This window comes from Liolophura sinensis, chromosome 6 (assembly GCF_032854445.1).
Source record: "Liolophura sinensis isolate JHLJ2023 chromosome 6, CUHK_Ljap_v2, whole genome shotgun sequence".
NCBI lineage: Eukaryota > Metazoa > Mollusca > Polyplacophora > Chitonida > Chitonidae > Liolophura > Liolophura sinensis.
Window position 1 is genome coordinate 21,872,917 of NC_088300.1, and position 13,654 is coordinate 21,886,570.

Sequence of the window (13,654 nt, forward strand, 5' to 3'; positions counted from 1 at the left end):
TGTGCCAGTTTATCTTGTAATGAGGACTTGAGTTCCACCTCCTTAACCTTCCCCTCTAGTGTCTTTAACCATTTACTGAGGGAATCACACGATGTGTTGTATGTCACCTGAGCCTCCAGGGTGTGCGTCAGGCTTTTCTGGGCCTCTCCCAGAGAATCTGCCAACTCATCCCAGTCAGTCAACAACTGTGAAAGCTCCCCAGCTATCACTTCTTGACCAACTGAAGCTGTTTGCTGGATTGTCCGTTCTCCGTTTAAAGTCGCCTCTTTCAGCTTAACCTCACCTTGTTTCAAGGAGGTAATAAGATCCTGTGTAAGGTAACATTCAGTCGATTTTAGTTCAACACTTCGACACAGTTTTAGCATACAAAACAGTAACAGAACACATAATAGAAAAGAATCAATTTGCACAAAAAATATTTTTAAATCTTTGACAACTGCATGTGGCAGTTTTATGCAAACTTACAAAAGTGAGAATATCAACATACTAAAAACCTAATCCTCAAGCACTCATTTCCTTGGTAAAAAGTGACAAAGGAGGAATTGAATAATATTCAGATGTTTATACAATGAACAAGTACGCTATACCTGCACGCGATCTCGCCTGGAGTGTATCGTGTGTACGTCTCCAGTGACCTCTGAACACACGGCCAATTTGTCATGGAGTAAGGTCATCCAGTCTCTGCAGCGCTGTAATGAGTCCTCGTACACTTGATGCTGCTCGACCACTTCCTCACATTTCTTCAGATGTGTCTGTTGATAATGGAGAGAAAAGTTCTACTTTACAACATTGAGAACAAAACTAGCTGGCACACATCACTTCTTCTACTACAGGTATACAGAGGAAGGCTTCACTGACCTCTTTTAAAAAAAAGCTTGGACAACTTTTTTCCCCCCTTATTTCATTTAATTTGACTTGTTAAAAGCTACAAATTTTCCGTGGAGAATTCGGAAGAGTTCAAAAGCATTGAGCATAATACTGTACAACATTTATAAGCTATGATTGATAAACAGACTTCACCTTCCAGCAAGTTTTACATATTGTAAGCAGCAATGTGATCACGAAAGCTTACCTGAGCTGCAGAATTTAAGGTCTTGTACTGTGCAGTTATCTGGTCCACTTTGGTGGTAATGTTTGACGAGGAGAGTGCTCTCCCCTTGTCACACAGCTTATCCACAGCTTTCTGATGTGATTGTATGTCCTGGCAGCGGATCTGAAAATAAGATGTAAACAGTATTCATTTATTTGATTGGTGTTTTACATGGTACTCAAGAATATTACACTTATACGACAGCAGCCAGTATTATGGTGGTGGGAAACCGGGCAGGGCCGGGGGATGGACTCATGACCATCAGCAGGTTGCTGAGAGACCTTCCCACGTATTGCTGGAGAGGAAGCCAACATGATGTTGGACTTCAACTCACAGTGACTGTAATGGGGGCAGGCTTCTGGGTGAATGAGCCGTGCTGGTGTGATAACCACCTTCTCCACTGATGCCCTCCGATTCAAACAGCTATGACACAACATATCTGCATCACCCGTGATGAGGATTCAAGAATTATCATTCTGTTATGGTTGATGAAATTCCTGCATTATGAAGCCATGAAGTTGATAAAGCCATCTTTTTTACATGTAATAATTAATATAAATAATGAGTTAACGTGAAAACAGGATGATGAATCAGGTTAACTGTCTGATGAGGAGTCTCATCCTGCTTAATTTGTGCTAGTTTGTCACTGACTGTGGAAAAATCTCTGAAGAAAAGAATTGACAGAGGACTGGCTGTTTCATTGCTGTAACACTGAAACTATAAACCATACCCTGCATTTCTGAAGAGCGGCTTTCTTCTCCTGTAAGGTGTTCTTCAGCTCTCCATCACTTTCCACCTGAGAGCTCATTTCCTCCATCCAGTTCCTCAGTTCATCGAAGTTGTCATCAAAAGATGACCACTGCATACGACTGCTCTCCAGTTTGCGCTGGGCGTCGTTGAGATTATCGTTGAAGTTTTCCCACATGTCACGAAGGGCTCGCAGATCTTGTCTGATAACCTCACGGCCCTCATTAGCAGTGGATGGGTACAGCCTGTCTCCCGACTCAAGAGCTGAATTGAGCTGACTTAAACCTTCATCCTTTCTGGACATCAGTTCCTGGTTAAAGAATTTTTTCTTAAATTGAAGCAGTTTCTGTTTTTATCAAACATCTTTATTTCTAATAAAATTTGGTTTCTCTACACACTGAAACACAATTGTACCTGGACTATCATGATGTTAGACATTTTGTCATGTATCATGTGATGTGCAACTAGGCTCCCAGAAATCTTAAACCGGACAGCTGTCAGATAGGTGATATTGTCTTAAATAAGATAAAAAAAAACCCTAATGAGATGAGACAAAATAAACAAGATTTCGTACATGATAAAGCATTCCATTCCCATTATGTTCACCATTTTTATTCATTCTTCATTTCAGTAAAATCTTAGTCTTTCTGTACAGTTCTAAAACTGCATAACCCTGAAATGTTTCTCCTTTTCTGTTACCCAACAAATCTCTTTAAGTACAGTTTAAACAATTTATGTAGACCTGTCTGACAGGTTTTGTGCCATTACCTTGACTACAGCCAGTTGTCGGTCCAGCGCTGCCTGGTCGGCGGGAACCTCAGCACACTGATCTAACGCAGCCTGAGCATCGTGTAACCAGTCTGTACACTCCTGGTGCTTCATGATGTAGGTTTTGTGCTCGTCTATGTTCTGCTCATGCTTCTCAACTTGTTCCTGTAAAGGTCACATCGTCATGATTTATTTATGTATTTATTTGATTGATTGATTACTGTTTTACGCCGTACTCAAGAATATTTCACTTATATGACGGTGGCCATCGTTATGGTGAGAGGAAACCGGGCTCTGTGAAACCGAAGACCACACATCATCATGACATCACCTAACACCATGTATTATATTGTAGTTCCGACATACTTTGACCAAGTTGCATTGTGTTCATTATTAAAGCGAAAAAAAAATTTAAACTGGACAAAGTTCATTCAAAGTTGTTCTTTACTTTTTTAAAGAGCCTAGAATATAGACATATGAGAACCCACAGTACAAAGTCAATGCCAGTGAGGTCAAAGTTAATAAGCCTGGGTACTACCTTGGCACTGTTTAGCAATGTTTGAAAGCGTGTGACCATCTGGGTGGCGTATGTGCCAGTTCGACCGTCTCCAGTGGATTGTGAAATCGTGTCAGCATTGCTCTTTACTTCGTCCACATCAGCCATGTGATGCTGGATGTCCTCTTCCAAAGCCTTTCAAAGATAAAACCAAACCTCATTACTTCTCCAGAGCTTTTCACATACAAAGTAAGCAGAAACTGGACTTTCACTGTCTTTCTGAACAGAAGGCTAGCTAGGGAAAGTAGTCAGCTACTTGTTAGATGAAATAATAACTAATAATAATTAAATGAAATAAAGTAGGAGTTTTGGTCAGTTAGTTGTAGTCAGTTACTTGCTCAATTTTCTACAGAAGTAGTAGGCTGAAGGCAGCTTTTTAACTGCCTTCCAATAAACCCCCTGAAAAAGTTGCTACCTCAGCAATGAGCACATTAAAAAATTGATTGTATGATTTGTGTCATTCCAGATTTTGTCACCTGAATCATCTGTAACTGTTCCTGTTTGCTGACTAGATCAGGCCTTAGGTTAGAAAGAGTTCGTAGTCTTGTTTCTGCATCTTTCATCCATGTTGATAACCTGTCGTATTTGCCATCGTACGCCTTCCACTGGTCCAGCGAACTTTCCAATTTTGTTCTGCACACAAAAAGAAAGACATTTTGCAAATTTTCAGCATTTTTGATCCAAGGCATCTCTACATTCACAGAACTGGATATCAATTTTACCAGTCTCTATATAATGCAAGAAAAGCAACAGATAATGCAGAAACCAAGACTGTATGGAAGTAGAATGTCAGATGTTTGTGAGTTATCTCCCTTACTTGGTAATTCCAAGGTTCTGCATGAGAGTCTTCCAATCTGAATCAGCCTGACTGTGTTTTCCCTCTAGTTGGCTCTGTTTGGTCTGAGGCAACACAGACATCAACATGTTTGCTTTGGCCGCCACGATCTCACGCTTCTGCTCACCAATCTCAAAACTGGCCTCTAGCTCCTGAAGTTAAATCAAGAACATATTTAGTTACACATTATTTTCACATATCACCTACTAGAAATGGGAAAAGCTTTTATCTTTTTTACGTTGCGAAGACATATGTATTTGCACTGATAAAGCACTACATCATTCTCAGAATGTTAGAAGCATATGAGAACAGATGGCCAAGAACACATTTTCACAAACATCTTAAGCAGTTTTAATTACTTATTTGACTCAACTAACATTTGCCCTCAAAGTTGTTTAGGAAAAAACTCTCTGGCAAGAAATATCAATGTGTTTTGAGCTCACATGGTTGTTGATATTTTCACACATAATTCTCTGACATTAGCTTGTAACAAACTTGATGTAGCAAAAACAAACATTCAAACCTCACTGTGTTCCCCAGTAATCCTACCAGTACTCACCGTTATTGTAGCCAGCTTGGCCTCTGCCCCGTAGCGGTCACCAATGTCCTGACACCAGCTGACCTTGTCCGCAGCCGCCTGTATCCAGCGGTCCTGGTCCAGCTGTGCGTCCAAGTAATGCTGCTCCAAAGTATCCTCCAGCATCTCCTCGACTTTGTCAGACTTGTTCAAGGTCGCGTCAAATTTCTTACACAAAACTGATGCGTCACGGGCGAGGTTAGTGGTCTCTGTACAGGGATATTTCTCGTTTAGTTGGCGCGTCTTTGTTTGCAAGGCTTCGATCCTTTTCTTGTGAGCTTCAAGGTCATCTCGGATATCCTGATACAAAAAGGGAGAACTTCACTTCTTCAGCAACCCGCGTAACAAAAATCCCCAACCAAACTAACATTTTGCAGCCTTTGACTCGTTCACACTAAGACATACCTAACGTATTTTATTTCAATGTTCATCTGACAAAAATCATTTAAAGGAATAAATGATAGATGTTTGTCGTCATGTAAGAATTTTTTACTTACTTGACAAGTCAGACATTTTAAGAAGACATTAAAAAAATACAAAGAAAATCATTTAACTTCATCAAACATTGTCATTAATTACCAGCATTTTGTAGACTTCACACCTTAAAGCTGTGATATTCAACTATACCGATTTCATCTCTTCAAAGTTCCCTTTTCAGAAAATGGCTGTTTTTTTACCTTGCATGCATATAGTCTCTGCATCAAATCTTCATCCGATCCAGAGACATTGTCTTGTTTGGCCAAGGCATCCTTCACCTGATTTAGCCATTTTGTTTCTTCCTCAATCTCCTTCTGGAGGTCGTGACGCTCCCCCGAAAAACTGGTCAAAACTGATTCCAGCTGGTTTGCAAGATCAGATGCACGATCAAACTGCTCCTGAATTTCAGCTTGCTCCTGCAGGAGGGCAGGAATCTCCTGGTCTCTGTTCAGTCTTCTCAGATCTTCTACTTTTTCATTAATCTCTTCCAGGACTTCCTTAAAGTAAGGAGCCTCTTCCTGTAATCAGAATGAATAATACTAATAACCATGTTCATACAGTACACAGTTTAGTAGAATGAGAAATACTTCAAGCACACACGAAAATGATATTCAAACCAAATTTTCCACATAAATGATTCAATTTTTATAAGGTTGACTTGATCAATTTTATACAAACGTCTACAAATTGCAGACTTACTCTGCCATTGTTTCTGTAGCAAATGTAAATGTTTATAAAAAGCATAGCTATAGGTATCCATGGGGACAGTGTTAGCTCCTTCAGTAGGTAATTTGAAAATCATAATTCCACACCAATTTGACAATGTTAAAAGTAACCAATTTTGTTTTGTCAAGTACAAAGTACAAATAACAGTCAATAAAACCTGACATATATCACACCTTAAACTTTTGCAGCCTGGTTTCCACACCAACAACATCATCAAAGTTGGTGAGGCTGTCCTCCAGCTTAGTTACCATGGTATTGACCCAGGAGCCCACCTCTTCTGACCCAGATTGTAGCTGATCCCAGCAGGCTAACTGAGCCTCCAGGTTATCTCGCTCCTTCTCCACTGACTGTAGAAACAGAAACTTTACTTTAATAAATTTGACAATGATATACCTGAGATGTTATTATGAATGAAACCTCTTCTACTTCTGAATAAAAAACCTGTGTTGTAAGACACGATTCTGTGAATCTTGAGAGAAAAATTTAATAATGACAAAAAGAAAAAAAAAACTTTGGTCACTCATAATGAATTCAAAGTTGAATACTCCAGAAAACAGACTAAAGGCTACTACACTAAAGGCTAAAGGGTACTGCCTAAACAGAACCAACTGTGGATAAATCTTCAGAATATTCTTCGCATTCGGTAATTTGAAGGATCTGGAATGTCTGCTCTAGTCATCCATACTAATATTAATAATCTTCCGATTCTGTTCTATGTTCAGCTTACTCTTCCATTTTAATCAAGGATCTAGGGACTAAGTGTTAAAAGTCATTTGTTGTTTACTCACAGCATTGGTTGTCTCCCATTTGTGATTGACAGCATCCAGGTCATCCTCTATGACAGCCAGCTCAAAGTCAGGCAAGGATTTTAACTGCTCTAATAGCTGCAGGCCCTTTGTGTTCATGCTGTCGAGTTGTGTCTGACAGGTGTGAAGTTCAAATTCTGCTGTCTGTAACAACAAGAACAATTTGAATTAACAACATATATAAACAATATCCATACCAAAACAAACGTCCTGGAAAACTGATCATTTTACCAATTACAGGGCACAAATCATAATTACAAAAGCTTAAGTTGAAGTAATATTTGAAAGATAAAAGGAAATTCACAGTACTACAGTTCGGGCTGCAGTCCAGTGAACAAATTTAGTGTCTTTTTCAGAAACAAGTACCTATTCATTTTTTGTAACATATATATTTTAGCAACACTGTTACTTCTTTCTGGGCAAGATCCAATGAATTCTACACCATCCTCAGCCAAAGGTTTTTACTGAATTAAAATGAAGTATCTACGAATTTCTACTGTGGCTACATGATAGTTCGCATATCTGAGCCATCCTTACCTTATGATGATCTAGGGCTTTCCTGACCTCTGCCTGACTATCACATGAGTTGCTCTTGCTCAGAACAGGGTCCACATCCTCTAACACACGACCAACACCCTGCTTATTGTCATTGTACTGCTGCCAAAGGGAGACAATCCCGCCGTACTCCTCCTGTTTGGCAGCCAGGGTGGCCTCTGTGGACTGCCACTCATCTCCCAGCTGTTTGAGCACAGCCTGCACCTCCGGAGCTTTACTGCTGTCCGTCCGCATTATCTGCCTGCCTAGCTCTCTCAGATGTTCATATTCGGGGTTGTGTGTGCCTACATCATCTCGTAAATCCTGATCAACAACAATACATACATCACATTTCTTCTCTAAGTGAATCTATTTCATATAATCCTATGAATGATAAATCCACTTGAACAGATAATTGTCTTTCTGTTAAGTTCCATGGTTAAGTTTGCCATATATGGCTGTAATAATACTTCCTAATTTCCCACCAATTTAAATTGTTGTTTTCAGGGCAAATGTCAGAGTAGGGTTTAAAAATAAAAATAAAAGTTGAAAATCAACTAATTTGTGTAAAATATGGACTATCCCAATACCACTTCCTCCTGAAGACCTGTTTATACAATTGGAAAGTCTTAAAGTCATCAAAACATTAAAATTTGAAAACATAAAAAAATATTCATAAAACACAAAATAAAATTGATGTCACCTAATGTTGCATAAAGCAATAATTATTCAGTCCCAAATGTAATCTCTCACTAGAACAATTTGCACTCAATGTCGGACACCTACCTCTATTTCACGGACCAGATCCTTAACTCCTTGTAAATCAGATCTGTTGGCCTTGGCGTTCTCGGCCTGATCCTCTATGGCCTTCACCTGACCAATCAGCTCTCTACTCCTGTCAATAAAGTCTGTCCACAACTGTGAGACTTCTTCCAGGTGCTCCTGTTTCTGCTGGGTCGCAAAAGCCACTTGGTCACACAGATTCTCCATGGTCTGAAGTTCAGAGCCAAAATGCAACATCCTTTGACTTGCACGGTCTTTGATCACAATTTGTGCAGCACTGATTAGTTCGTCAAGATCTTCCGAATTCTCAACCCATGGGTACATTTTGGACTTCACCTCCTCTAACTCGGCTTTGACCTGATTAACCTCGTCTTCTGTGAGGTCTCCCTTTGCAAGACGCGCCTTCAGATGTTTCAGCTTTGCTTGTGTGTCTTTGTGCGCTGTGTAGTACTCATCCCACTTCTGACACAATTCTTCTCGGTTTTTCACAAGATCCTCCATTTTAGTGTAGCCAGCCATAAGCTTGTCAAAGCGGTCACTGAGAATAACTGCTTCATCATCATTACATGTCTTCACAAGCTCTTTAAACTCCTCCTGAAGGACATCAAACACAGGCTCCTTGTCTGCGCACTCTCTCTTCATTGCCTGATGAACAGAAGAAAAACCAGGCTGTAAAATGATATAATGAGAAATCACATTTCTTCCAGCTGGAGATGAAAAGGTTTTATTCTCCTGTACAGTTGCTTCTACCATGAATAAAGCAGGTTATTTTTTTGTACTTTAGAGGATTTGAGCTTTATGTTCATGTAAAAAAGAAGTTTTTTATACTTGTCACATTTTTAAAATTTGGCTTCATCTATTTTTAAACCAAATCTGCTATGAATTCTCTTTCAGGCTGCATGTATTTATAAATGGAGGATTATAAATGTCAGATCCTGAGTTTATAAATTCAGAACATAACAACCTTGCATTACTGCCATACTTCTTGGCTTGAGTAGTATATCACACTTTACACACCTTGAGTTTGTTTTCTGTATCTGAGACCTCATCTGTATAAATTTCACTTCCTGAGTCTAACTTTCGTTGCATTTTTTTCACCCATTTCTCAAAGTCTTGTAACCTGACATAAAAGTCCCTCCGATGCTGAAGAGCTCCTGACAACACTGTTTGTCTCTCTGCAGCAGCAGAGTTCACATTCTCCCACTTGGCTTTAATAGCCCCCTGTGAATCCTCAACATTCTGCAATCCTTGAGCGTTAAGGTAAGGTCGCAGCTGCTCCAGTTGTCTCTGCAATGCTGTGTAGCGTGGCTGATAGCCCCGTACCTCTTCTTGGAGGGCCTATTAAATCAGACAATTTCTTGCCAATTAAAATTAATTAAGTAGAAAACTTTTTAACCCTCAAAAACACATTTTATCCACCTATATCTGACAAGTGCCATAGCTGCAACACAGTTCAACTGAGTAAAATAATGAATAGCAACATGCTTGTCTTTTTTCTATACTAATTTTGTTAAACGTTAATACAATTTCACTCTGTGAATGGCATTCACTGTAACACTCTACACAAAGCAAAGCAAAAATATTTACCCCATTATAACATTTTCAAGGAACTTAAACTGTACCATCTTTAAAATGCTGAAGTCTATGAAAGGTCAAAGTGAACATGTACCAAGATCTGGTCAGGATCACTACGAACGTCACAAAACCTGACAGAGTCACCTTCCAAAAAGTCTTACCTTACATAAAGCCACCTCATTCTGCAGTACTTGTAAGTCGGTAGAGGTGACATTTGGCTCAGCTTCCAGACGCGCGTCCAGCTTCTCCAGCACCTCCTCAAAGCCGGTGCGCTCTGTGTCGTAAGCATTCCAAGCGCCGTACATCTTGTCCACTTTGTGCGTACGTTCCTCTGTTGCTGACAGAATGGCAGCCCAGCGCTCTCTGATGTCAGCCACCTCGCTCGCGATGACAGGCTGTTGCATTAAGTAACCAGCCTCCATGTTCATCTTCTCAAAGATGGGAAACTGTTCCTCACATTCATGCAGAAAATTCTGTCACAAAAAGCGAGAATACGTCAATATGGCAAATTCTCCTTTCTATTAATTTTTTTTACAGCTTAGCGTAGATTATGTAGAAATATTATGGCAATGGACAACAGTTTAGGAGATATTTCTTTGTTGTGTTATGATTCAATATGGCAGCTGTGACATGAGAACAATGCTTTACTTTTGAGATGCTGTTTTATAAGTCCTCTAAAAACTTACAAAAGACTCGCAAAAACAAGAGCATTTTCGTGAAATATAAAACTAAAAAGTCTTGTAATACATTACCTGATGTAAATCATGCAGATCTTTGGCCTCTTCGACTGTGGCACACTTTGGCAGCTCCGTATGACAATAATTCTCTGCCTTGCTAATCCAGGGTGTCAACTGTTGAGCCAGGTTCTGGTACACATGCCAGTGGGTCACGTTGTCGGACAAACAAGAGCTGCGCTCCTTCGCTCGAGTACACAGATTCTCCCACTGGCGACGAACAGATGTCAACTTGGATTTCAAGGCGCTGGTTTCTCTGGAGCGGAAGTTTTGGGACAATCCTCTTGCATCCTTTTCCAAATTCTCCAGGGTGATGTGGTTCTCAAACACATCTGAGCAAATATCCTGTAAAATAAAAGGCAAAATTAAGTAAACCATTAAGTATGGAAACAATTCAATCTGATACAGGACGAAATGTCTTCCTCCTTAGGATTTACTATCCACGTCTAATTCTCTGATTGATTAACTTCACTGGGGATTGATGTTGCAAGAGTCTTCAAGAACTTTTTGTCTTAGATGACGGCAGCCATGTTTACCTGAGCGTAAACCATCTACAGACTGGCTGCTTCATTCATGAATTTTCATCCTGTAGAGAAACATGTTCACACCACTAAATAGGGATAAAAACTTCCCATCAATTCTTTGTTTTTCGCCCGATTTCTTCTGCATTTATTACCTTTGTTTTCTCATACTGATCTTCTGGTGAGCCTTCCTCTTCATTTGCATCTGTTAATTTCTCTTCTTTCTCATTCAACCAATCACAGAAACTGTTTAGTCGTTTGTAGTACTCTGACCACTTGGCAATGGTGGCCTCCAAGTCAGAAAGTTTGGCGTTTAGCCGGACGGAAATGTTCTGAAGTTTTTTGTCGATATCGCTCATTTCTCCCTTGAGGGGACCTTTCCGCTCCCTACTGGCCCCCTCAGCCAGGACCTCGTTCAGCTTCTGCATATCTGACAGACTGCTCTTCAGTTTTCCAAGCGTGTGCTGCAAGGACTGCAAAACAACAACAACAAGCATACCTCAGTACTAACATGCCAAAATTATTAGAGTTTGTGAATATCAGTAATGGTATACGTTACTTAGAACATATAACAGTACAACATCATCATAATCCTCTTGTCTAGAGAAGGGAATGGGGACAAGGGACAAAATTCCTTTGTTATTCTTAAGAAAATGACAGCCCCATCAAGTTGAGCAATGACATAAACAGAAACACTTTCCTGGATTGAGAGATCTGCAAGTTGCATCTTCTTTTTTATACTTGTAGTATAATGGACTCATAACAAACATTTAACATTTCATAGACTCCTATGACATGAAGTCAATGCTTGTGTAACATATGGTACAATCTACTGGCTATCTACAGGTATGTGTGCATGCTGTGGGTAGTGGCTATGCACAAGCAAGCCAACAACAATTTCTCTTTGGTGCACTGGTCACATCCCAGGGTACAGTCAGTTCAATCCCCAGCAGGATTGATCAGTCACATTTAAATGTTTTGACGCTGAGAACTTTAACCTTAGTCTCTCCTACAAACCACTAGCCTGCTTGTCGCCTGCCACTCACCTTCTTGGACTGGAGGTCTTTTTGTGCATGCTCCTGGCCGCTGACCGTGGGCGTTTTCTCCAACTCCTCTTCAGCCTTCTTGAGGTGCTGTAGTAGATTGCTCCTCTCCATCTCGTACTGCTCCCAGTTCTCCACACTTGCCTGAAAACACAAATGCAGCCATAAAACTTGACACTAGCACTCAGCCATAAAACTTGGCACTAGTACTCAGCCATAAAACTTGGCACTAGCACTCACCTGCACATGTCTTAACGTAACTATTGTGACAGACCGTAACTATTGTGACAGACCGTAACTATTGTGACAGACCGTAACTATTCTGACAGACCGTAAATCTTTAACCTTTCCACCAGTGAAGCACTGTTTTCAGTGGACTTACAGCATACAATTATTATTAAAATGATGCTAAAATGATTTGTTTGTGTTAATAAAGCTGCAAGTTTCATAACACTGTGCAAATTAGTTCTCTACACATCACTGTTTTCTCAGAATGTTTCAAAATATTGGTTACCCAAGTGATTGAAATGTTTGAAGAATTAGGGTACCGCAAAATCTCATCGTGACACAAAACTTCCACCTTTTTTGGAGAGGAGTTGAATACTTCATTTGATTTACATCATTCCCACGATTGATTCTTAAACTCCTACGGCTTTATGTTTATCACATTCATGCACCATTACTATGCATACAATAATGCAAAAGCAGAAAAAACTGAAATACGGAAACATCAAACATGCAAATCCTCAGTGTTATATCAGAGTATCTATGATTCTGCATTGCTAACAATATGGATATAACTAAACATGGGAGAAAAAGCATCAGGTGATAACTCCAAAATGTACAAAAAGTAGTGTATCAATTTGATAAACATAGTAATTAAAGACATAATTTTGGTAACGAAGTAAATTACATCAAATTAAATATTAAACCCACTTTCAAGTCCAAATGTCACATGATCAATACTTTGTTGAAATATTAAAACATCAAACAAGTAACATACTTATCACTTTTTTTTTCAGAATATTTATGTTTTTGGAACATTCTAAGTGGCTCACTGGGGGGCTCAACAAGACTTTGTATTGATCGTAACAACCTAATGTAACAGCCATTTTTCTATCAGCATTTCCTAATCCATGCCATCTTACCTTTAACTTCTCATGCTTAGCTTTAGCCAGAGTATTGGTGTCCTTCCATTTGGTGTTGAGATCGTTGATGGCTTTAGACACAAATGCTGGAGCATCTCTGTCCCTCTGTAAATTCTGACCTTTCTCAAGGTCAGCCTGGATCTGGGCTTTTTCCGCATCAAGTTTACGGATGATTTGCTAAAACAGAAACAGTTAAACTTAAACATTAAGACAATCCACACATTCTTTTTTTATCATTGTGAGAAAATAGCACTGAATGCAATTAACACCTGGGTGATAATGGACCTGAATTCATACACCTTAAGGAAGAATATCATCCCCAAAATAATATATCTTCTACAGCTTTTCACTATTAGTTTGTGATGGTTTTTAATTATTTCCATGTAAAAAAAATGAAACAGTAAAATCCTTGGTAAGCATCTACAGGTATGTTTATGTACGAGACAGAAATGAAGAATAAAACGATAAATACATGTGGGACTAACAACCATGCCACGTTATTTAGGCGTCAGAAAATTTAAGCAACTTTTTATAAATATACAGCTTAGGCGTCCTAAAATAAATTGTCAGCAATGTATAAAGTATTCATGAAATCAGTCAACTATCCTTACCTAGCTACAGTTATTGTAGTATAGTGTCTGTTTGCTTCCATGTGTAGAATGCATGGTCTACCACAATGATTAATCTAAGCTTCTTCAGGTACACACTCACATGTCAACAACCTGAGTAACCTC

The 13,654-nt window shown here is 39.4% G+C and overlaps 1 protein-coding gene across 1 annotated transcript in view; it reads right to left on the reverse strand.

Annotated features, from left to right (window-relative positions):
• The window catches only part of LOC135467002 (muscle-specific protein 300 kDa-like), a 207,830-nt gene that overhangs the window by 133,751 nt on the left and 60,425 nt on the right, over positions 1-13,654 (reverse strand). The window contains 20 exon segments of the mRNA XM_064744755.1: positions 1-308; positions 588-752; positions 1,073-1,213; positions 1,821-2,147; positions 2,606-2,770; positions 3,144-3,296; positions 3,638-3,794; positions 3,979-4,148; positions 4,556-4,873; positions 5,251-5,568; positions 5,950-6,123; positions 6,565-6,726; positions 7,120-7,440; positions 7,903-8,544; positions 8,917-9,237; positions 9,636-9,947; positions 10,227-10,553; positions 10,885-11,202; positions 11,776-11,916; positions 12,921-13,097. Of these exon segments, the coding sequence (XP_064600825.1) occupies positions 1-308; positions 588-752; positions 1,073-1,213; positions 1,821-2,147; positions 2,606-2,770; positions 3,144-3,296; positions 3,638-3,794; positions 3,979-4,148; positions 4,556-4,873; positions 5,251-5,568; positions 5,950-6,123; positions 6,565-6,726; positions 7,120-7,440; positions 7,903-8,544; positions 8,917-9,237; positions 9,636-9,947; positions 10,227-10,553; positions 10,885-11,202; positions 11,776-11,916; positions 12,921-13,097 (5,117 nt within the window).